We start from the raw sequence: 25,462 nt of genomic DNA, 5'->3' as shown, positions 1-25,462 counted from the left end.
CGGAGGGTTTAATATAATGCTGCCCCAACCCTTTGCATCTATAATAACTGCAGCTCTACTAGGCAGGCTTTTCACCAGTTTTAGGAGTGTTAATGGGAATTTTTGACCATTCTTCCAAAAACACATTTGTGAGGTCACACACTGATGTTGGATGAAAAGGCCTGGCTTATAGTGTGTGCTTTAATTCATCCCAAAGGTGTTCTGTCAGGTTGAGGTCAGGACTCTGTGCAGGACAGCCAAGTTCTTTCACACCAAACTCCATCATTCATGTCTTTATGGTATTTGCAGTCATGGTGCGCAGTCATGTTGTATCCATTTCATGTTCCCATCTTTGTGAACTGTTCCCACAAAGATGGCAACATGAAATTGTCCAAAGTGTCTTGGTATGATGAAGTGTTAAGAGTTCCTTTCACTAGAACTAAAGGGCTGAGTCCAACTCCTGTAAAAAACAAAAACAAAAAACCTCCACCAAACTTTACACTTGGCAATCAAACAACCACCAAACCCAGACTTAACCAGTGTCAGCGTGCTTTACTCCTCTGCGTCCATCATGGTATTGCGCTTCGTGATGTAAGGCATTGCAGCTGCTCAGCCATGGAAACCCATTCCATGAATCTCTCTACGTGCTGTTCTTGAGCTCTAGCACTTGACTGTGCATAAAGTTGGTGACCTCTGAGCACCAAGCACCTCTGCATCCACTGACCCCGCTCTATGATTTTATTTGGAATACTACTTCATACCTGAGTTGCTGTCGTTCCCAATCACTTCCACCAACAGTGTATTGTGGAATATTTAGTAGTGAGGAAATTTAATGACTGGACTTGTTACACATCCTATGATGGTACCACACAGGAATTAGCTGAGCTCCTGAGAGGGACACATTCTTTCAAAATTGGAACACCTGAATTTAATGATTTGAATGGGTGAGTGACTATTACTATAGTCTATTTTTGTCATACATTTTTGTAATAAATAGATGGCAACCATTTGACCCGGTAATGTGTGTCCACTACTTCAATGTTCCACTGACATTGTTTCCATGTTATTTAAACTCATTATACAGTAAAAGAAAGCTTGTTTCATCTGCCAGTTAACTGACTGCTGTCTCCATCCATTCACTTTTTAATGAGCGCTGCAGGGCTCAGCGTTATCGGACTGTTCAACTTTTATGTAGCAAGATGGAGACGAGAGCTTTGCACTGTGGGTTGTAGGAACTGTGTAAAATTGTATATGTTTTTACTATTTGGGCAAAGTCCAAATGTAATTTACAGCTATGTTTATAGATGTTATTTCAAATGTTTCATTTTTCAAAGCAAATCACAGCGGTGAAAGAGTATGATTTACATTTATCAGCTAAATCTCTCACAAATAAACATTATGAAATATGGTTGTTGAAAGAAGCAGGCAAAGCCTGAAGATACCGCAAAGGGCAGAGGCTGATATTATTGCTGTTCTTTATGGCGTTGTTTTATGAACAATGGTAAAACTTTAAAGAATAGGTTATCTTTCGCTCTGCGCACATTACAGATATCACAAACACCAAATCCAAGTTGACAAAGCAGTCAGTGTGAAATGAAATACAGAAGCATTCAAGACATTTTTTTTTTTTGGGGGGGGGGTTCTTGGTTTCTCTGATCTCCTTTTTATTATCTATCTATCTATCTATCTATCTATCTATCTATCTATCTATCTATCTATCTATCTATCTATCTATCTATCTATCTCGTGTTGTAATAAGATAATCATGTTGCAAGTTAAATATTGCGTTATGTATGGTATCATAGGAAACAGCAATATTTACATTTACAATGTAAATTGTAATGACAGGCTGAGAGATACTCATATCAAACAGTGATAACAGGAGACAAGAGACTAAGTAATATAAAGACCAGTTTATATTAGTCATCCAAGTTATTGTTATAGATTCCACAGTGCTTCTTAACCAAGTGTAACACATTTTATAAACTTTACAATAGCCGTGCAGATAATGTTCATAGATTGATTGATTTACACACCACTTATTAATCAATTAGTAAATAAGATTCATTATTATTCTATTGTTAAGCAGTAAAAAAAAAAAGTACAAAATAAACAAAAATTAATTTATCCTTTATTAATGATGGCTGTTATAAAGTGTCACCAAATTATCTTACATCAAATACACAACAAAAGTTTTCATTGCTTCATCTTTTAGCCACAGCAGATCATCTACCTCCATCTCACCCTATGCCTAGCACACTAATGCTCCTTTTCTGTGCCCACGAACATCCTCTGTGGTCTTCCTGTTTTCCTCCCGCCTTGCAGCTCCCTCTTCCACATCCTTGTTTGATATATCCACCGTCCCTCCTCCTCTGTCCAAACTATTTCAGCCTCGCCTCTTTTAACTTTATCTCTAAACTGCTCAACCTGAGCTGTCTCTCTGATGTACTCACTTTCTATCCATCCTTAAAAGTAAGTTTTGTTATAACATTTCTAAAGTTTCATCATTTATTAGGGGTTGCATAACTGGTTTTTAAACTGCATAAAGTGATGTGTTATTTCTTCTTTTTTTTCTTTTGTCTGTAGCCAAGCTCATACTCTGTCTCCTTCCTCTCACAGCTGAACAATCCTTATTAAAATATAGCCCGAGTACCTTTGTGAATAGTTCCGGTTCGTGGATTTCCTCACTCAGGAATTCACAGTCATTTGCGGTGAGTCTGAATATATGTCCCCAGGCGATTGCTAAAGCACCCCTCCAAAATGTCCACAAGCTGAAATCACCGAAAGCCTTCTTTGAGTGTCTTCCCAAAAATACACATTTTCTTGGATATTGTATATTTCTGTTTAACGGTGATGACATTCACTTCACAATCCGGTGGCAAGTACATACCAACATCATCAGAAATTAGCTGGGCGAACCATCATGGTTGTCATGGTAGCGATCACATTTGGACCCTTCCAGTAGTACCACTTAATACTATTGTAGCGAACCACGCTGGAGGAGGCAGGGTAATATATGCCGTTCAGGTTGGACGGACCACAAGCGTCAAACCACCATCCTGCAGAAGAGGAAGTGTGGCAAAAAGTTCAAGGTAAAAGTCAGAATTAATTGAATGCAAGCTCATGAAATGTAACACCCAAATGTACAGCTGTAAGTCAGCAGTAACTTTATACTGGCGCAGAAGGGAAATGAAATGCACTTCAGGACATTTACAAGGGAGTGGATATCGTTTTTTTTTTTTCTTTACAAGACGGGTTATGAGGAGAGACAGATTGAGATGATGTGGGTTGAGCGACAGCAGGTGACTGATGCAACGTTACCTCCTGACGCGAGCTGCGCACACTTGCAGGTGCAGCGGTCATTGTCTCTGTCCTTGGTGCTGAACTGGCTTCCAGCGTGGGAGAGGCTGCTGGTTCGTCCAGCTGTGCCGCTGAAGCCCTCGGCATGAAGGCTAGAGAGGAAAAAAAAAATGAATATAGAAATTCAGCAAAAAAGCTCAGCTGCAGGCGCTCCTATTCATTATTTAAAGCCATGTTGGGCAACTTGTTGGATGCTGCAAATGACAGTGAGTGGAAACTGCCCCCAAACTGGCTGAAGCTCAGTATCTCTAAAGTAATCCAATCGTGTTCTGCTAAACTGAACACGGCACAGTTGTGTTTACTAACCCAGTTTGTCTGTATTTCAATAATACCACAGGATACCAACAGGATGAGGTTGACGAATTGGCTTCTTACTGTTCACTTTTCCTTTGTCGAACTTTGATTCTTCACAGCTTCTGGCAATATCAGACTTTACAATTTGGTTTTAGTAAACCGCTTCCTAAAGAGGGCACAATCCGATGTTCCTCTCTTTCACCGTTCCTTCTTCTTATTAAGAAACTCTGTAAGAGGGGTGTATTTTTGGATGAAAGCCTGTCGAGCTCATCATTAAATTCAAATAAAATTTGTCAATTTATTATTTTACAAAGATAAAACAAAAAGAAACAGATGAATAGAAATATGTAAAGTTATATACCACAATATAATATCATATCCTTTTTGTCATATGTACAGTACGACTCCAGCATTCCTATTGTTACCCCATTGTTGTCTCAACATCAGTATAAAAAGTAACCTAAAGAAGTTCTCATTATTTTTCTTCCATGCTGTGCTTTGTGAAGCAGCGGCGCCTGTAAGAAATCTCTATCCAACTTAAATTGATTCGCTCAATTATTTTCATACACCAGCCCGGCAATTGGGTGTGTGTGCGTTTCTGCGTCTGATTCCGCATCTGTGTGTGAGAGTGTGTGTGTGCGCGCACATCACGACTGCTTTAAAGAGAGCAGACAAGGTCAGTCTCGCTGTTTGGCATCTCCTCTGCCCTGTCATTTTGTCTAGTTAGTGCCACACTCTCCCCTGAGTTATGTGACCCCCCTCTCCTCCTCCCATGTAGCCTGGGGCACGCTGTCTGTGAGGACTAAGTGAAGAATCCTCCTCTTGAATTTGTAAGTTCACCGCAGGGCAGGACAACACATCGTGAGACGAAGGGGGGGTGAAGGAGATAATGGTGCTGGTGCTGGGGGGCAGGAAAAAAGCTAGAACAGCACAGAGTTCATTAACAGAATTTCAATCAAATTTAATTACTTTTTTTTTGTTCCCCAACAATACTCATCTTAAATTTTATATTGTGAGGTATAGTGGTGCAACAATACAGAGAGAACCCAACTGATCCGTGAGCAGAACCAGGTTAAGCCGTCTGTCACGACCAGTCAAGATGTGGGGAAAGGTTCAGCCATGCATGAGGATGGGTTTTTTCATGCTAATTCAATGATGTGATGCAAATTAGGACCAATCAAATTAGTCAGAATGGCAACAGCAAGCTTACAGAATATGCTACTGGAAAGAGTGGCCTACAGAAGGTGTCAGCTCCTCCAGCACCCCCGAAAAACATTTGCATTAGCCATGACTTCCAGATGTGTTTTATTTTTTCTCTTTTCCCTCAGCTATTATACCAATACCACAGACCACAGGCTAACCCTTTTCAAGGTGACTGTCTTTTATATTGTTATTGTATGGCTTAATGACAGAGATACAGTTACGCTAAAAGAATGTCGACTACTTTCCCTGCTATAAGTGCAGCTATTCTTGGCTTCCTCGAAGGGAAAGGTGGTCTGTCATATCGATGATTAATGTATGAATCTTGTTACTGAGTTTTAGGTGAAGACCTTGATGCAGCTCTGGGGAGTGCACCGAATGCACCGAGGATGAGAACTGCTCTGGCTGACGAGCTGCATAGCACCACAGTTCCAGCTGGGGAGTTGCAATAAAAAAAACAACCCAGCTTCTTCGGGGTGCTAGCTGAATCTGATGCACATTGAACTGGTTAGACAGAACGTGGTTATATGCACTCAGGTGCTTCAACTCACACAGTGTAGCCTACAGCTAAATGTTGAAAGGCTGCGTTTCATCACGCTAATTATGGGGATGAAACTCAGGCAAATGCAATTTTGCTGCCCTATTAGGCGTCTTGGAAGCATACCTCCACATGTGATTATGATTTGTCATCTCTCAGAGCATCAATCTCCATAAACGTTCCCCAAACAAGGGCAAATTCCTGTGAATTTCTATCTAATCTAACCTCATATTACATTTCTGTCTGTTTTAGAAGCTACATGGCTTCGGCATTCTCACACCTCACCCCACCCCGACTCCCCCACACACACACATAATCTTGTTAGTGATTGCTGGGTTACCAAAGGGCTTTGTGTGAGTTGTCAGTTTCTGGCTGCGAGCAGGTATTGCTTAGTGTTCCTGTTATACTCTAGTGGATGTGGCTCCCTTTGGGGATTTTCAGGGGGAAACAGCAGGTGCATTGATGGGAAAAGAAAAATAGAGGCAAACTAAAAGTGCCCGCTTGCCCTCCACTTGGCTCATCATTTTGAATGACATTCTTTTAGAAACAGTCCAATTGCTGCCTCCACTTCAGCGGTCGCAGATTTAAAAAAAAACCCCAGAAAAATGAAAACATAGAGACGAATTTTAACCGTTGATAACGGCTTCTAATCCGAGAGTCCCGCGCCCGCATCAAAGGTGACAGCTGAAGAGGTGTCACTGTACCGCCATTATAGTGTTCACAACAGACAGCTCTTAATATAGCACTTACACTGACTTCTGAAATAAAACACCTTCATTAAGAGCCGATTCATGTCATGTTTCTGAGAAAGTGGGAAAAAGAAATAATTAAATTTTCGATCAGAGTGTGGGTGTTTTAAGTGGGCATGTTGTCAAGTCTTGCCCAATCATGTACTAATTACCAAGTCATTCAATAATACAAGAAAAGCATTGCTGCAAGCTAAAGAAACACAAGTTACAGTTCATGCTTTTTGGTTACCTGTAGTTTTTGTCCTCTCCGTCTATGTAGAAGTGGTCATAATGCGAATAGGCTTCATTCCCCTCTCTGTCTCTTAGCTGGACATGCAGACTGTAATCCTGGGAGCTGGTCAGCTCGTGGATGATATCATTCCCCAGCCAGTGTTCCCCAGACGACTCTCCAAAACCCTGGATTAGACACAAAGAAAAAGACACAATAGAAAAAAGAAAATATCCTAACAAGGGGGGGATGCTTTTATCAGCAGCCTGCCAAGTATGTTCAGAGTTAATATGAAAATGGACCTCAATTTAAGAAGTGAAACATATCATTCTGATGGGCTAAGACTGAATAAAGGAAGTGAAATACTCAACTCCCAAAGCTAAAGACCGGTAAGCTGACATGTTAATTTACTTCAAAATCCCAAAGCACAAAATCTCCACAAGCAAATGTAAAATACAAATTAAAATAACAGTTGGCTTTGTGAGTTTGTAGGCTGTTTGTTTGAACTTTAGACCTGGACAATAACAATATTTTTAGTATTATTGATAAACAGCAATAAATTATACAAAACCTTCACACACAAACACACTCCACTGCCTAAAATATAACACTGGTTGGTAGTTCGATCCCTGGCTGCTTCGCAGTCTACATGCTAAATGATACTTGATACTAAACCCTGACTTTCTCCTGATGTGTTCATTATGGGAGTGTGTCAATATAGATAAAAAGAACTAAGGCACAGGTGAGCGTGTGTGTGTCTGTGTGTGTGAATGAGACAGGTATAAAGTGCTTTAAGTGCTCGAGGACAGTTGGAAAGCGATATATAAGAATCAGCCCTACTCTCTATAGCATTAACAATTTAGCATTAGCTAACTGCACTTCATTTCCCAGCACTGTACAATGTAGAAGTTGTGCAACAGTTAGCAATGGCAAAAAGTGAATAATAGCTGGAATTCATAAATAATGCAGACTGATATCAGCTACCTCACACTGAGATCTCTGTGCATTTATAGGCTTAGCAGCCATTTCTTCTCTCATTATTTTACTGGTGTAATGTGAGAGACCCAGCCGGTCAGGCACGAAGAACAAGAAAACCATCATACAAAAAGTCAAATAATGATGTCTGTGCCCATAAACGAAGTTAAAATAAGCAGATCTAGGCTTGATCATAAAGTAAGACAGCACATTAACCGCTTAAACAAAAAAAAACAATCCAAAAAATACAAACAAACTCTGTCTACACTGACCCAAACTGATATAAACACACATGAATCAAGAAAACAGGCCAGAAAACTGACTCAGCTTAAACACACAGTGGGAAAAAATCCTAACAAATAAATAGTTAGCTTAATAGCCACTGACATAACTACTGACATAATCATTGTTAAAGGTGAAGAGAAACACCTACCACAACCAGAAACAGCTGCAGGTCTTCTCTGCATGGCCACTAACGTGCAGCTAAGAGTCAGTCAAAGCAAACAAAGAGAGTTTCTAGAGGACCCTGTGTCCCTTAAAACCACCAAATATCTGTTTGTGCTGGAACTCACTATCCTTAGCAGAGTTTCCTGAAAAATTAAAACAGAGGAAACTCACAGCGTACTCATTAAAGTCCTTTGGCATGGGCTAGAAGACCTGTGAGGATACAGAGGTGCACTGTAAGAGCTTCATAGGCAGTCTAACACGGCCAGTTTGTCCAGTGAAGATTCGGGTAGTACTACCAAAATCAAGTGACCTCCAGAAACATCAAGGCGACATTGCTCATTACAAACGTTACTTTTAAATCTGATGGTTACAGTAATTTTAGTATTCACTGTACTGTATAAACTATAGTCAGTTATTTTGCTTTTCTAAATAGCAATTGCCTTTTCCTTAAATCCTCAGTGGCACAATTAAGCCCAAGGAAAGCAAAGAAGAGGATGCCCCAAGCAGATATGGAGGCAATCTTTCATGGATAAACTGAAAGCTGCTGACCCAATCGCCAAAATAACTTTCAGAGAGCACAGGATGTGATGTGGAGACAAACTGTCTAAGTCCTATATTCCATAAGGAGTAAAGAGGATTAAACAAAAGTAAGGAAATAGTGAGCGATAGTGCTAAGAAGAAATAATACAAATAATAGTCTGTAACTGAGCACAAACTGCTAAATATGGGGGAATGAAATGGCTTGCAGAAAAGCCCAGTTTTGTCAGATACCATCTGTGTGTCACCATGAGAAAACACCGGGCGTGGGTCTGTCGTGCTACATCTGCCATGCGATTCTGAGCCATCTCCTGTTGGGCTTCAGCCCAAAATGGGAGCACTTCAGAAGTGAGGCATTTGGTCTGCACAGGTAATTTCTTTTTTATTGACCACTGTTCAATGTTCAATGCAGTTCCTGTGTCTGACTTGCTGCCCCCCTCGTGTGCTCTTTGCAAAAAAACCCCAAACAAACACACACACACACCGAGGACTGTTTCGAGGAGGTGGAAACAGCTCGGTGCAACTCGGCCAGGTCCATTGAATTCCCAGGGTCAGCGCTTGGCACATCCCGTCCTTTCGTGACACATCGGTCTCACTTTTGTGGTGCTACATAACTGACTGGGTTATGCTACACGACTGGCTTTAAAAAAATGTTTATGTCTTAAATATAAGTTACCTTGTTTCCCTGTCAAACTTGGTTTTTGCTGTGTTTTTTTTTTTTTTTTTTTTTTTTGTTCAAATAAAGAGCTGTGGAACATTTATTATCTTTCCAGCACGTCTGGGTGCAAAATTCGATGAACTCTGAGACAACCTCTTTGAGAATACTGTGTGTGGACCAGGGCAAGTGAAGCATTATGGTTCATACGTTATCTGGCATCTACAGGGGCCCCTGTCCTCCCACGCCACAGCTGGAGCCAAATATTTATCATCCACTTGTAAAAATATTGTCCTTCAATAGTTTTTAAGGCGTTTTTTGTTCCCCTCTTTCTCCCACTCTCTCTGTTTGCAGTCGCACTCCGCTATGCATTTAATTTCCAAACCGAGCAATGACAATTGATTTCTTGGCATAGGTGAAAGAAAAATTGCTCTTCCATTCAGTCAAAAATCCCAAATTTGTTTTGTCTGTAAAAGCTTTACAAGCACTGGCTTTTTTTTTTTGTTGTGCAACACTTTGTAAATGGAATCAGAAAAAAAGAGCATTATTTAAATTCCAAGCAAAATGAAAGCCAAAGGTGCTAAAACATGCTCGATTCCCAGCCAAAGCGCTGGAGCAACTTCACAGTCTCTCAAGCGCAATTGTATTGTATCCAGTTTGTTTTAGGGTGGTCTTTGCATTTGGAAATTCGGTTTCTTTCATCAACGCACTCATATCCCTGCACAGGAAGGCTTAGGGGAATCTGAGGATGGATGCAAATAATAGTGCTGCGTGACACGTGAGTGTGTGTGTGTTTGTGCATATTTGTTTATGTGGATGTGTGGGAGTATGGCTGGGACAGGGAGTGAGAGCAGGTGCAATAACATGGGGGGGGCTGTGGAGAACATAAGGGCGGCCAAATACAACAAGCGCAGGTCACCCGGGATCACAGGCGAGCTGCTTTCCCTCACCTCTCTGTGTCAAAGCACCCGTGGAAAGTTATTGAAACCTCCTGTCCAGTCCTGCAATACTGATACCATAAGACCTGAGCTTAAAAGTGGCCCTGCCATCTGGCTGGGGAACCCACCGTTTTGTAATCCCTCCACCCACGATGGAAGTCGACGGAACCGTTTCTTCTGTGCTGAATCACCGTCCAACCCCCGCCTCTGGTCTTCATATCACAAAACACCTGCAAATAGAAAACAGCTAAAACAAGCTATTATTCATTAGGGGTGAGTGTCTACAAGAAGTACATCTGAAGCTGTCTTTAAAGAAGACCTGTTCTTGGTAGTCCAAGAACCACCACATTAAGTCCCCTTCAAGTTTGTGCGTGCATCAATACGTTTTTATCCAACTAAAGAAGCATCAGAGCAACTGCAGCTGATACAGAACATAGAGCATTTGCCACAGTGATTGTTCTCTATTCAGAAGAGGCAAAACATTCATTTGGACTCCTGCTTCAAGCCACCTGGTGAATGCCGATCCTGTATTCCCCACCAGCTGCTGTGAGGGCTCTCTGGCTTTTTATCAGCTAACTGCTTGGCTTTGTTAACCAGCTTGTCACTGATTGTTGGTTGGCATTAAGTTGGTGCAGAGCAGATCCATTGGAGATGTTTTTTTTCAAATGGCATTAAGACTGAATGAAAAGAAAGAAGTCTGATGCTGTAAATTCGAAACAATCAACTAAAAGAGTCTAAAATGCAGGAAGTCCTGCAGCAGATTTACTTTGCAAATAAGTATTTAATTTAATGACATACAAAAAGTATTTATTTTATATTCAAAAATGAAAAAAAATGTTCTAAAACATCTCAATAGTCTATGAAGTATCATACAAATGATACAAATGATGAACATATGTCAGACATTGAGTATTCCCTATGTTTCCCATTTTAAACCATCTGAGACTGACGTCTAATCTTTCCTGAGTCTATGTATCCTTAAAGAGGGATTAATCTGAAAATGTCACTTCTTAAGGAACCAAAGCTGTCTACACTAAGTGAAGAATTGACATGAAGAAATAAAACACACCGCAGCCTTTCTGTTATTTAAAGCATGCCTCGGAAACCTCGGGAACTCTGCGTCTAAGGTTGTCACAATGATACAACCCAGGTGGGAAAGAAAAAACTTCACCTCACCATGTTCTCTTATCCCTTGTGTAGCAGCTGAGGACGAGGCTTCTGCGTTTCTGGTTACACAGTCTGCTTTCTTTCTTGCTTGGCCGCAGGTTTTTCCATGGATTTTTGAACAAACTAATATGAATTCATTTTACTTGTTTGTCTCGTGACAGATCTTGAAATCTAAACTTGTCCAGGGACTTACTTTAGATATCTGAGGTATTTAATTGGACCTCTTCCAGCCTCCTTCAGGTGTGCTAAATGAATTTCTCCCATGGGTGGTAAGATTAGATACTTCAGTGATTCATTTTAATTGAACGCTTGTACTCACCATACCTCAAAGCAGTGTTGGACTAGTGTTCTTTAGCACTATGTTTGAATATCTATAAAATGTTGTCTCCTCAAATTATAAATGTTGTCAGCGACAGTTGTGTTTCAGAAACAATCTTACACTCTGGAATGTGGATACAACCAATAGTTGCTTGAATGTCTTCAACCAACCAAACCTCAATTCAGTTTTATTTATATAGCACCAAATTACAACAAGAGTGGCCACAATGTGCTGTATATCATAACAACTCAGAAAGCCTCAGCAATCAGGGAACTCTCTTTGAGCAAGCACTTGGTAACCGTGGGAAGGAAAAAAAACTCCCCGTTAACAGGAAGAAAGCTCCCAAAGAACCAGGCTCAGGGAGGGGCAGATCAGTTGAGGGAGAACTGGTCACGGCATATAAGCATCCACATTGCAGGTTAATTTTTTTTAGTAAGAAATTAAAGTGTTCAGATGGTTCCGAGAATTTCATTTACCCTGAAATACACAGCAGACCAGCAGTGTTGTGTGATTATACTCTGGCACATTAGGCCAATGTTCTGACCTTAAAGGCATCACACCGAATACAAAAACAGGGTCTTGAAATAGAATTCTCAATTTAAGTCATTTCCCAAATGTGGTTGTTACTCTGATTTAGACCAGATTCATATTTAATACTCCAAATAGACTTGTTATTGGCCAAGAAAGGCATGCCAGGGCCAAATCCATTACAATAAAGCACTGGAAGCTCAAGGGTCATTAGGATTTTCAAGAAAAAAAAAATAATGACTTTATGGTCAATGTGATAAAGGGACTTTCTACGAATGGAGTTCTCAAAAACATACAGAAAAGAGACACAAAAAAGGAAGAAAAGAAGAAAAAAACAGACCCTTAACTATGTGGTTTTGTAATCATTATCATCATTCACAGAGCCTAATGGATGGCCCGCTAAATCTGCCTCATATATCCAGTTTATGCATTAAACATGTATTCTTGTATTCCTTTTGTCTGTAGAGAAAGCTGGCTTTCGGCTTTGAAAATAGGGCAATTTGTATGTGCCCCACTTTTATGAAGCCACCCAGCTTGCCAGCCACATTGCAACTTGAATTAGATGGCGTAGATTGAAAGCAGCAATGATTTCACGAGTACTAACTTGTATCAGTGGAAATGTACACTGGCCCCAGTTGGCAGGAAACACATGGCACCAGTGCCTAACACCTGGCTGCCTTGCCCACAGGAAATAAAGAGGAAGAACAGGGGGTGGGGGAGGGGGGCAGAGGCAGTAGGAGTTGGTGCCAACAGCTAACTAGACTGAAAATAATGAATAAAACAACACTGCTTCAGCCTGTCTTTTTTGCCCTGTAAGGCTTTGAGAGTTAAGATCCCCAGAATGCTAGATGTGACTCAGAATATGAATAGCCTGCTGGTGGATGTCATGGTTGACTTACCAAGGGCTAGTTACTTGAGATCAGTAGAGGTACCTCTTAGGCTTTTCTGACTTTGCATTCTGCAGTGCACTCTCGCTCACCATAAAGCCTGCAGGGCATAATGCTCCTGTTGCTTATTATTTTAGCTCTCTGTAACACAGCATGACATCTCCATCACCTCTACACCAAATCCCTAGTATATTACCATGACATCAGACTAGTTTTGTTTTTTCTCCCTGTATTTATTGCAGCTCAAAATAATGACTCTGGGTTGGGGAAAAAAACTATAAAATTAATCCAAGTTAAAATAACTCTAGTGTTAAATTGTGTGAGACACACAGACCAAAAGAAAGTTTCATGTCAGAGTCGGTTAGGTGATATTTGCAAGAAAAGGCCAGTGGCCTTTAAAGTCTTACTACCTTGACAGTCTGTGTGGAGTTGTGGAGGCGTATGCTATATATTCCACTTTCTTTCACTCCAGATCGCAGGATCTCTGCACAGTCCCTGAAACTAAGCGGCTCCTCCTTGGGCATATTGGAGATTTCTGAAGAAACATGCAAACATGTGTTTACAGATGGCAACCTTACGGGTTTTGCACACAAATCCCAACCCCATATGTGAGTTCTCTCGAAGCTTTACACTCTGCTTTAAGCCTTTTGTGTCTGCAGTGTAAGCATGTACATATATAGCATGTCTCAGATGTTAATTACAAGCTGCCTTTGGCTATATTTGTTTAGAAATTGATATTTATAGTGCCATTTGCACAGTAAACTTACTAAGGCTTACCATTGCAGTGATTGGCCACAGCGAGCAGCTGCTGCACAGTATCTGTGAGCATGGCCTGCTGTCTCTGTAGTAAGGTGCTGTTAAGAGAAGAGCTGCCCAGTTCGTGCTGAAGCTGACTGACCAGTTGGCTCTGCCTCTCGAGAAGCTCTTGAAGCTGCTGCTTCTCGCTCTGCAGACCTTTTAGCTCCCTCCCATACCGACCCTCCAAGGTTAAGAGCCTTTGTTCCAGAAAACTGTCAAAGCAAAGAAAGAGAAAGTGAATTTTTCTACTTTATAGAGCATTCTTGAAAAGAGAGGAAAAAATTAATGAAAAATACATCTGAAGCAGCACTAACACCATTGTTAAATGCATATTGTTTGGAGGATGAAGATTAAAAGCGTGTGTGTGTATGTGTGTGGGGGGGGGGGGGGGGGGGGGGTGCAGAATCCATCCATTCAGCATTTACCTTTCACAGTGGAGACTGCACAAACTTGCACATTTATACAAGGATGACTAATAGACATCAGCTCCACAGTCTCATTGGGCTAACATCATATAAACACCTGTACCACAGCAGCACTCGCAGATGGCCTGCATGCTAAGCTGCTCGATCATAGCAATGAGGTAACAACCTGATTGCGTGTGTGTTGTGTGTGCGTGTGTGTGTGCGCGCGCGCGCCACACAAGTGGCACACCCCCACGTCCAAACGAGCACCATAAATCCCTGCAGCTTGATCTTTATGGCTTTGACTAATGAGTCTGCAGCAGTTATTTATTGAAACAATCCAGCCACCTAGATTGAACAAGCTACTTCTGAGCTCCGTGAACACGCAGATGGATCTTCAATCTCCCACTTTAGGCAGCAGCTCAGTATGTGGCCGGGAAAGAAAGCTGGATCAATCGAAGCCACTTTTTTTTTCTTTTCACTCACTTCCATTTTATTTTTTTGCTTTGTGGGAAAACACTCGATGAGAAATTGTTCTCCATTATGGGCGCTTTGCTTCAATCACAGTGCAAAGCATGGCATAAAGGCAGCACAGCAATGTTTCAATGATTGTGTAAGTTGACGGAACATTTCTTGTGCGACCTGGGCAATTATACTGTTCTGGTTATGATATTCTGCTATTTACTATTATTATTCTAAAATATACACTGGTACTAGTCTTGCTGCAGTGTGCTGTACTTCCTGCCAATACTAGTTCACATATAATGCCTATGAAAGCAAACATGCCTCTCTGCCCCTTCTTAGCTTGGCAGCAGTTCAAAAACTGGCCCCATGCCCTTAATGCTCAGCAGCAGTAGCCTCATCCAACTAGTGGAGCCCTTATTTCCCTTTCATTCCACAGCTGCCTCTCCGCAAATCTGCTATTACATTTCTAATTTCATGCACCCTGTCATGGAGTTTACCCTTGTCAAGACAGATTCATTTATCTACACGTCCGATCTGCGTCACCGTCTTGAAAGATGAGGGCCGAAGGGCAGAACGGGGGGTCGAGCGGGGCCAGATGTGTAACAGGTGCTAGAACGCTGGAGGACTGTGTTCTCTGTTGGTCACACTTGGTAGAGATGGATGGAATGATAAACAAGCGGATAGAAAGAAAGAAAGAAAACTGGCTCCCTTTCAATCCACCCAGAGCCCAGCCCTTAACCTCCTGGCCTTTACTTGACCCTGTGTTCCTAGAGAGAAGAAAGGGAAACCCCTCCTAACTGCACTGCCCATTTACTAGCAAACACACACAAACACACACGCTTATACAATGCGCATTATGTCTAATTGCCCTCTAGTTCACAATTGATGAGCTCATTCAACATATTTCTTTGCAGTTGCAGTATGGGAAGGGCCAGTTTATGCATGTGCATATACAGTGCATTAATCTCTGCGGGGCTTTTATAGTCTCCCTTTCAAAATACCCATGAAGTGGCCTTTTCCTGAGAAAGCATTCTTTTTCAAAGGAGTATTTGCTTTTTTATGTTTCATCTTATTTCATTAGCAAAGGAAAAACTGATGAGGAAAATAGCACGAACCAAGTCTTACAGACAGATTTTTAAAATCTGTATGTGTTCTCACCTGTTTTTATCACTGAGGCGAGAGATCTCTTGAGTCTGCAGAAGTATATGTTTCTCCAGCCGGTTAGTGAAGAGTGAGTACTCAAGTAGCTGAATCTCCAGGCGGCTTGTCTGGTTTAACACCTATAGATTGATAAAAAAAAACAATAAGCAAGAAAAAAAATCTATCACACATTAAAGAAGATTGAATGAGAACGGTGAGAGATGTGGAGTGGAAAAATAAAGGGCGCTCGCCGGGAATTCATAAAAAGGACCCTTGGGGATAAACTGTCCATCACAAAGCTCGTGAAATTGCCTTCTTTGATCTTATAATCAAAACTTAAGCAAGGATGATCTCATGTGCACCTGTGACATGTTTTGAAGTCGCGGTTAAAACAAAAACTTGAACAAAGCTGCTCGGATTATTTGCACAGGTTGCAAATTTTATATAAGCTTTGATAAGAGAGAAAGAAAGCAACGGGACCAAAAACAGCCTGGTCTGTAATAACAAAATCTGTGGCATAATTGAAGGCACATCTGTGTTGTGCTACCAAGCTTTGTGTTTTAATTGGCTTGTTGTCAGACGCAAAGCTCGACTCACTGTGTCAATCAAGAGCCTGCAGGACCAAATACCAGCTGTTTTAGAGCATTTCCCGCCACCTTTGGGCATGGCTTCTCAGCGGGTTACATCTGATTTACATTTAATTAGCTGTTCACCGAGCGTTTCCCAAGTGACATCATTTGTTTTTGCATGGGTGTGGCCCCCACAGTTTTTCATTTGGACTGGCTGCAAATAGGTTCGCTCTGGTCTTTGCTGATAGGCTTACCTGGGTCTCAACATCTGTCAGTTTACGAGTCTGCTCTGCTGATTGGCTGAGGAGGTTGGTTCCCATCTCGAGCATGGCAGCTGTCTGGGTGTGTACCGCAGTTCTCTTTATTTCCTCCACCCCGGAGCGCACATTCTCGTTGATGAAGTTCTCCAGCTGTGGGGAGAACAGGCTGATAATTTTCTCATTCTGTGTTGGTAATAATCAGATTTTATCCATGCACTGCATATGAAGGATGGAGGTGGCCACCATGAAGTCACCCATTAGTTTGTGGAAATTGTGAAGCCTCAGTATTAGCATTTTAATTTTATGGAGTCAGAACCACCACATTTAGACCAGAGGGAGTCGAGTGCTAAGTTGTGAGCAAAGTGATTGGAAACGACAGAGGTGAAGACTCTCAGACAGTAGTTGACTACCAGCTACAGCTGCCTTTGTTGGCAGCTGTGGTCAGTAAATAGCATAGGAAGCTGTGTGTATGGCACATCGGTCAATCAACAGTCACAACACTTAATGTAGGCCTTGCAAAAATCCAATCCATGCAGTTGCGAACAATAATCCTCAGATCACTAGTAGCCTGAAAAGGCTCCTGAATAATAATAAGAAAGACTTTAAACGTGGGGACGGGAAGGAACTGAGGAGAGTTCAGAGGGACCTAACAGTGAAGCTGAGGAAATGCAAGGATTCCTATAGGAGGAAGCTGGAGGTTAAAGTTGAGCAGAATGAGAAGAATGAAAAACAAATCACTGGTTTTAAGGTGACAGACAGACAACCAGTGAGCAACCTGGAGAGGGCAAATGAGGTAAACCTTTTTACCTCATTTGCAGGTTTAGTTCACAGCCCTCCACACACACTCACTACCTTTACTGATTTTTTTTTCCTTTCTCCTCTTCTTCCCCTTCCTCCCCCTACTTAACTAAGACTCCTGGCCTCCTCCTGGTGCTTGCCTTGTGTCTGTGATCCTAACGCCATTTATGACGCCATTTTGAAGAAGGAGTAGATAGCAAACATCCTGTCTGGTTCCTGCACCAGAGACGTCAACACTATCAGAGCATAAAGACTATCGAGCAGTTGCTCTCATATTGTATGCAACAGAAGTACTGGAGAGACTAGTTTTGGTCCTATTGAAAATGCATGGAATAACTTCTCTTGGCCTTCCACAGTTACATACAGAACAAATCTAAATACAATCATCCACATACTGCAGAGGGTTTACTCCCATCTAAATAGTAAGAAGGATCACTTCTGCTGCTGTCTCCATTCCTGTTCATCTTGTACACCTCAGACTTTCAGTACAACTCTAAGTCATTAAGTGATGAGCAGGAGGAGGAGTGCAGGACACTAGTGGATGACTTTGTTGAGAGATTTGGAAGAAATCTTTCACTTCTTTGGGTTATTAATAGTAGAGAGATAATGATCGACCGCATAAGGAAATAGATAGCTGTACGGCCCTGGGGCAGGATCTGTGTTCAGATGAGCACTGTATTTACTGCCAGGCTGTAAAAGGTTATTTTAGTGGCTAAAGTTGAGCATTTTAACACAAAGGTCTATGAGGGCTTACTGATTTACTTGAAGCTGGCCTCAAATGGCCACTAGGGGAACTGCAGTTTTTTGACAATTCATTTTTCAGCCCCAAGGGATTGCTGCTTGATTTTAGCAGGCAATGTGCTTTATGTATTCACTAGGACATTGATGCAGTATGAAAGACTGAACCTTGAAGTCGTGTGCCCTTTTTTTTTTACCTCAATCTTTTCAGACACTGTGATGGAGTCACAGAATTTAGTATCCCCGGGGCATTTGCAGTGTATTTCCACTCATCTATCCATCCATCTACAGGTTTACCTCAGGCCAATCACCTAACATTCATAAAATGATGGAATATATAGGCATTTCAGTGGGTATGCAGAAAGAGAAGCGAAAGCATATACTGGGAGTTTGACATCAAGATATTCATGAGCAGGACTTCAGGGATAGTCACCTAAACTCTGTAATCAATCACAAGCACCGAGAGAGAAGCATTGGCTAAAACCCATCATATGTTACACCGGGAGTAAAAATAGGATGACATCCATCTTGTTCCAATAAATAGATTTTCTTATTAATGTGGTCTGTTTGAGAAAACGGCATCAGGAAGTCCAATTTCACTTTTTCTACTGTGAATGATACAGTTTTGTTTGACGTTTAACGGGCAATGGCCTGTGCCTTTTGCAATAAAGCAGAGTAGAATATCGAACTCGAGAACATTAATATTTATGATTTTTCTGGGGAGAAAAGATCAGACTGTACTCATTAAACCACACAAGTGGAAAATTAAGTCTCTGAGGAGAAAGCACTCAAAATTATCCAGCTAATGAGTGGCTATCCACAAAAATCGAAGGAAATTCAAACCAGACAATTGTTTGTTTGGTGGTTTATTTGTTTGCTTGTTTGTTTCTTCGCCTAAAAAAATATGTGGAGGAATGGGGTCATTATAATTCTTTCTATTAAGTTTAAAAAATACTAACTTAAGTGGGATAATAGAGATGAATCTGCACTCAAACTGTTTGCTTGCTAGTAATCTTTCTCTTTGTCTCTTGAACTTTCCCATTCTTTTAAAGTGTCTCCCTTCAATCTTTCTCTGTAAATCCCTCCCTCATATTTTACTATTTTAGGACAACTGAGACTGCGGGGGGGGGGGGGGGAAATCCGTTCATAATGAAGGTTATGAAGAGATTACCAAGCGGATTAAAGCAGACTCCAAAGAAGAACCAAAGATCCCTGCATCGTAATCAGCCTTATGCATTCAGGGCTGCTATGGGCCTGCCTGTCCAAAGTGTTCCTATTACATCCTTTCTTCCAGAGCTCAATTCAGAAGTCTTGATGTACTCCATCCCCCTTCTGCCAAATGCTCGCTCGCTGTTGCTGTCGCTCGCTGCACTATGCAGCCAGATAAATTGCTTTTGGGATGTAACATAATTCCGTTTTATTGTGTATATACGAAAGAGAGAAGGGATCGGTGCTGAGAAAATCATAGGACTTCCCTGATATCTTAATTACTGAGCAAATGGACGCGCTTGTTCTTGGTTACAATTGCAGAAGGGAGGGGAAACATGTGTGCACGTTGTTTTGGCAAATGACCATGATAGACGGAGGCGCAACAGGATGGGTACGACTGCGAGAATGGAAATAGTGATTTGACAGTGCAAAAGCAGAAATCTAGAGAAACTTCTGTGTGAAACTTTTGTGACTTGCTCTTTAATCATACAGATTTTTTCTGCCACCACCTCTATGCAATGGAAGAGACAGAGAGTCTGTTTAAGCTGTGCAGTGTACAAAAAACTCTAGATGCATTTCACACTGCGACCTGTTTTCACAGCAGCAAAGTCTGTTAAAAGATTTGCCTCTGGTTGACACCATGTTCTGTAGGTTGAACAGGGCAACGACAAAGAATATAAATCAATGTGGCTGCTGATTTTGTTTTTCACCTGGGGTTGGCAGTTCCTGCTTGTCAGGAAAAAAACAGACACACCCACCTGATGAATCCAGACTTTTTGATTTTTCATCATGTTATTCACATCTTAGTAGTTAATAGATGGACTGGCAGCAATGTTAAACAGCATTAGTTCAACTGAGGTCCCAGCAGATCTGTTTATCTCCAGCTGCGGGACAACTCCAAGCCACTTTGCAACCCACCTCTACATCAGCTCCACCCTTCATCCTGTGTTTCGCTTAACCTGTGGTGTATCTGTTGTCACTGATATCTGCATTATTATCTGCTGCAGGGTGATGTTCATCTCTCCATCTTATGCTCGTATTTATGTTTTTCTAATGATGGGTCTGGTACCAAGAACAGAAGCATGCTACCAGATGTTAGCTAATGCAATATTTTTTTAGGGATAGGTATATTTTTAGAAAGTCCAAAAATGCATCCCAGTAACTTCGGAGATACCCTGAATTGTCCTTTAACACCATGACAACACTAACCTTTGTAGTTTTGACTGCAATGTCTGGATCTATTACTGGATAAATCGGACAGCTGGGGTCCTGACATTACAATTTAGCTCAAAGCACCAACACAGCCAGTAGCATGAGGGCAGAATTTTATTCTTGTCTCGGTGTCACTTTATTTATTGCTGTGAGGACTGCCAAGACACCCACAGACTGTGGTAAAGAAAAAGAAAAACTCAACTAAACAAAACTGCAGCATAAGTGAAACTGTGTCTTTGTAATTGAGATGAGCACTTAAGATTTAATAATTCAGCAGTCAGAATCAGACCACTTACGAAGGAAAAATGTGTGTAAGTCTATGAAAGTTAATGGAGCCCAATCGAGTGATGTAAGTAATGTGGTAGAAATACTTTGGTTTAATACTTTGAGCAGCCAAAATATCAGGTCACCAGTGGTCAGCTAGCTACCTTGATCTGTGCAATATTTCTGCATTAGCATAATAACCACAGCCTCTGAAACATACTAAGAAAAGCAGCCAAGCCCTCAGGGCAGCAGAGAGCAAAAGGGACACGATGGGGGTGATGTTGGGGGTTGTTCCAAAAGAAAACAAACACCAGTTTCTTCTTGGAAACACCAGGAGGAATCTGGAGCATTAATACAGTCCTGTTGGACTTCACTCAGAGTTTACTCTGTGGAACATGGTGGATTAGTATGTGTGTGTGTGTGCTCCTAAATCTGTATGCGTGGGTGTGTGTTTTCTTTCATAGGGTTTTGGTAGAAAGCTCACAGTAAGGGTCGTAGCATCCCAGGGGAGCTTTGAGGGAGATCGTAGGTTTCACAGAAACACCGACACACACTCATACATGTGCCTGAAGCTCTTCCAGATCCATACCACCACGTTCCTCCAAAACCTGCAGAATGCAGATAGGCTTAATGAGCCTCACAAGGTGCTGAAAAAGCTTTGCCATCTGGGGTCAAAGTTCAGCGTACCCTTGTGCAATTGAAAAGAAAGGTCTCTCTAGAGTAATGCTGTGTTTTTGTTGAAATCCCACCTACAGTTTGATCATTTATGCATCAGTTTAGTCTGCTGGGGGTTACTTGTTGAAATGTTGGATCGTTTAGTTTCATTCCAGACGTTATGTGGAGGATGTTGGCAACGGAGCGCGATGTGTGTCAGCAGAGGCTTTTCTGTACATGTTGTGGGACTGTTTTACTGCTTTTTGTTTATAGCCGCTTATATCACATCTCTGGTGGAGAAAGTGGAAAGTTAGAGTCCAAGATGAGTCCAAGATGAGAGCAGCATGTGAAGATTTAAATTCTACAGTTCAGCTCGAGCTTTGTAAACGATATGCGTGAGGACAAAGTGTTTTTTTCTTCCTTTTTCCATATTTCAAACACACACGTATATATTTATAATATGACCCCACGAGATGCTTCCTATGGAAGGCGTGACTCCAGTTCATAGATGGAGTATCACGCAGAGCGAATACACAGGGGTATATCAGTGTGTGCTTTTATGTGTGTGTTTCGATTCCATTTCAGGTGAACGTGAGCAGAATGGGAGAAGGTTTTGAGAGCTCATGATCGATGAGACACATTCATCACATCAGAGGTGCGGATAGAAATGACAAAGTTGGATGGAAAAGAATTGTCAGGAGGGAAAGGAAAGAATTAAAAATGAGTGTATATGGTGGGAAGGGTGAAGTGACAGCAACGGAGGAAACATTTTGGCATTCACAAAACCACATTTTCATATCCTCAGATATGTGTTTGCACTCAGTCGGCCAGTCTAAACACCCAACACAAATTCTTATAATCAAACTGGGGATTAACGCATACCATAAATATACTGGCGGAGATGGAGACGAGAATAGACAGATGGGTGGAGAGGGGTGACCTGTCAGTCACTCAGTCAGTCTGTCCAAAACAATGGCCCAACACTGATTCCCTGCCCAGATAACCTTAGGAATGGAAACTCCACTGTGAAGCCATTTTACATTACATCATTTCATTTTACTCAGTCATAATCTGAGTCAACCGGAGCTACAAAGGCTAACAATCCAATGAGGACAAAATGTGTCCAACACCATCTTACTGAGAAAGGATGATACTGTTTTTATGTACATTGGGTTTGGTACAGAGAGCATTTGAGTTGACTTTGGCTCATAAATCCACTAAAACATGAGTCAAGAGTAGAAGTTTTGTATACTTGTTGCTCGTGGGGGCGAAAACACTCATTTAGAAGGTTTAACCATGTGATGATATTATAAAACTTTTTTTTTATCCATTCTTCTTCCACTTGCATGCAACAGGGAGTTCTGACATCCCAGTGGTCTTAAATTCAGACACACACTCATACACTAGGTATTGTCATGGAGCCAGATATCCATACAGCAAGCATCCAGGAAATCCCAGCTAAGCAGTGAACTTATCAATAATGAGGGCTTGTCAACAGATGTTATCGGATGGAGCACTCTGTGGACATCCGGTGCTTCTACAGCATTTAGTTTGAAGATCTGCGAGCTGAAAGCGACATTGCAAAAAAAGACAAGAAGAACACGGTATGGCAGGAGGAAGTGGTCGCCTTAGTCAACAGTTCAGAAACCTTACCTTCTGCAGCCACTGAGTGTTATTCTCCATGGCACTCTCCAGACTCTGCAGCTTCCTCTCTTGCCAGGAAGGCCTCTCCTTTTGGGCCTTGCTCTCCTTGGTTTGGCTTGTATCGGGCTCGGCCTCAGGTGGGGAGTCCCTTTGCAGGATATTTGTGACCTGGAAGTCCTTTAAGGGATGGCAGTGTTCCACCTCAGGGAGGATGAAAGTGTAGCTGCAGGGGCCGTGCTGCACACGGTGCTGCTGGCGCTCTGAGGCAATCGCGATGGCCAGCATATAGGCCAGGTAGGTGAAGGTCAGGGCCAGCAGGCGGCCCATGTCAGGGTCAAGAGAGGTAAAGGGATGGGAGAAGAGAGATGGAAGAAGGTTCCACCACACCTGGGAGAACTGGCAAGGGAGTGAGATCAATTTCTCCTTTTGCCCTTTCTATATTTTTCTGTCCCTGAATGCTCTGCCTCTGTCTTCTTCCTGTATTCTCAGTCCAACTCCTGCTGCTCCAGCCTCTGTTTTATCACTTTCACTTGTCCTCTTTTGGCTGATCCTCCACTTTGCTGCTGCATCCAGAAGTCTTTCTCCAGTCCAGTTCGTAGTCCAGCTGTTCTTTGTGAGGGGTGGATACAAAAACACACACACACAGGAAAAAAGGCAATTGTTTCCTATTGTAACTCCAACACCCGGCCAGCCAGCACATGCAGCTCAGCCCAGGAAGCCAACAGCAGACTTCCCTCCCACCGTTTATCTCTCTTTTGAAAAGTTGCTTTCCTCACTGCCGTCTACTCAAGCTCCTGGAGTCCATACATTGGTCTGGATGAGAGAGGGGAGAGGAGTGAAGAGAGGCCTGCTTCAGGATGTTGGCTGAAGCGGTAAAGCTCTTAAAGCAGTAGAGAGAGAGAGCTGTGTACCTCACCACACACACCTCTTGAGCACATAATCAGTCAACCACCCTTCCCTCTTTTACTTTCTCCCTCCCTCTTGCGCTACTCCTGTTTGCAGGGGGGTTAGAAGAGGAAGCTGCAAAAATTACACACAGCTCACCACAAGAGCCAAAAACTAGGAACTCTCTTTGAAAACCTTTTGCTCCTTCTCATTCTCTCTTTCCTTCTCTCCACTTCCTGTGTCTTTTTAATTTAAAACCGTTTTACTGGCATGTCAATTATTATTTGGTAAAGAACATGTTTACCTGAAACGATACAAAAAAACTGACTATGTCAAATTCTTATCTTTTGATTAGGAATCACGTTTGTTATGTTGCAGTACTGATTAATACTAGTTTGGTGTTTTCAAACCCTGCAGTACGATGCCTGTTTTGCCTTCAGTTGTTGGCTAAACTGATATTTGCTCAGTCTTTCATTTAGATTATTTACAATCTAAATGAAACTAGCAGAAACAAGCCTATTACTATGGCTCTGCTGTAAACATGCATAATCAAAAGAAGAAGAGAACATTTTGGACATTTTCTCTTCCAGGTGTACTGGAGGGTGTCCCACCTGTGGACTTCATTGTCCTTTTGCACCTGTATTGTTGAGGTATTGACATGGAGTTGGAGCTTCAAGGTGGTTGCTACCTGCCATGGTGGTAATCCCTGAACCAGATGGAGGACATGGGAGATGAAGGGATCCATCGCTCTAAGGAGTTCTGTCGGGCTTGTTTAGCCTGTGGGACTCCTGAGACAGCTGAAAGGTAGCGGCAGCCCAAGAGAAGTGTGGCTCCGGAAGTAGTTGAAGCAAAAACATGGGTGTGGGAAGAATTCAGTGAGGTCACAGAACAAGATTTTTGGTCCACCTTGAAGCAAAAGCGATGCTCTGCTCACTCTGTATAGTGCCTCAAGACTTATACTGTAAGGTTAATCTCTTAATAATACAGAGAGAACAGAGAAAACCTTCACAATCAGATGACCCCATACGAACAAGCACTTTGGCAAGAGTGGGAAGGAAAAACTCCCTTTCAACAGAAGAAACCCTCTGGCAGAACCAGGCTTAGGCAGAGGCAGCCATCTTGAGTGAAGGAAGAAAGAATCTGGGTAATGATTCGCCTATCACCAGTGGTGAGGTCACTTAGGTAATTGAAGAGCTCCTTGGTGGCAGAGCCCTTGAGGTGGATGAATCAGCCTGTCTGTGAAGGTCTACAACCAGGCACTGGAGAGGAAAACCCATCCATTGGTTGAACCTAAGATTCAGGAGGAACAATGCCGGTTTCATTCTTTCGGAAGATTGGATCAGCTCTATATAGGGTTTGTGGGAGTTTCCCCAATCAGTCTACATGTGCTTTGTGGACTTGGAGAAGGCATTCCAACATTTCCCTCATGTGGTACCTGTTGGAGGTGCTCAGGAGGAATGAGATAGCTGACCCTTTGTTACAAATCCCATACAACCAGAGTGAGAGCTTAGTCCACATTGCTGGCAATCAGTTGAACTCAATCCAAGTGGGTGTCTAAATTTTCCAGGGTTGACTTTTGTCACAGATTCTGTTCGTAATTTTTAAATAAATTCTAGGGGTATCCAAATGGCTAAAGTCTTC

General features: G+C 42.0%; 1 protein-coding gene across 2 annotated transcripts; it reads right to left on the bottom strand.

Annotated features, from left to right (window-relative positions):
• Positions 1-1,938: 1,938 nt before the first annotated feature.
• angpt2b (angiopoietin 2b) lies at positions 1,939-23,808 on the bottom strand. Of its 2 annotated transcripts, XM_026156043.1 has the most exons (10): positions 22,946-23,808; positions 16,412-16,567; positions 15,607-15,728; positions 13,559-13,791; positions 13,192-13,316; positions 10,009-10,110; positions 6,350-6,516; positions 3,301-3,431; positions 2,870-3,038; positions 1,939-2,750 (listed from the first exon to the last, which is right to left on the bottom strand). In XM_026156043.1, the coding sequence occupies exons 1-9, from the start codon at positions 23,261-23,263 to the stop codon at positions 2,878-2,880; spliced, it is 1,515 nt and encodes a 504-aa protein (XP_026011828.1). In that variant the 5' UTR covers positions 23,264-23,808; the 3' UTR covers positions 1,939-2,750; positions 2,870-2,877. The 2 variants fall into 2 exon arrangements, with proteins under 2 accessions (XP_026011828.1, XP_026011827.1); XM_026156042.1 differs by having other exon boundaries at positions 1,939-3,038.
• Between the last annotated feature and the right edge of the window lie 1,654 nt (positions 23,809-25,462).

This window comes from Astatotilapia calliptera, chromosome 22 (assembly GCF_900246225.1).
Source record: "Astatotilapia calliptera chromosome 22, fAstCal1.2, whole genome shotgun sequence".
NCBI classification, from domain to species: domain Eukaryota; kingdom Metazoa; phylum Chordata; class Actinopteri; order Cichliformes; family Cichlidae; genus Astatotilapia; species Astatotilapia calliptera.
This window is presented reverse-complemented; position numbering and strand designations above follow the sequence as displayed.

Excerpts from the sequence above, each read along its gene's own strand:
- angpt2b (XM_026156042.1), bottom strand. The coding sequence starts at position 23,263 with ATGGGCCGCCTGCTGGCCCTGACCTTCACCTACCTGGCCTATATGCTG. Across the intron at positions 16,568-22,945 it reads ACACTCAGTGGCTGCAGAAG|CTGGAGAACTTCATCAACGA; the intron begins GTAAGGTTTCTG and ends TTCTCCCCACAG. Across the intron at positions 3,039-3,300 it reads TGCGCAGCTCGCGTCAGGAG|GATGGTGGTTTGACGCTTGT; the intron begins GTAACGTTGCAT and ends CCTCTTCTGCAG.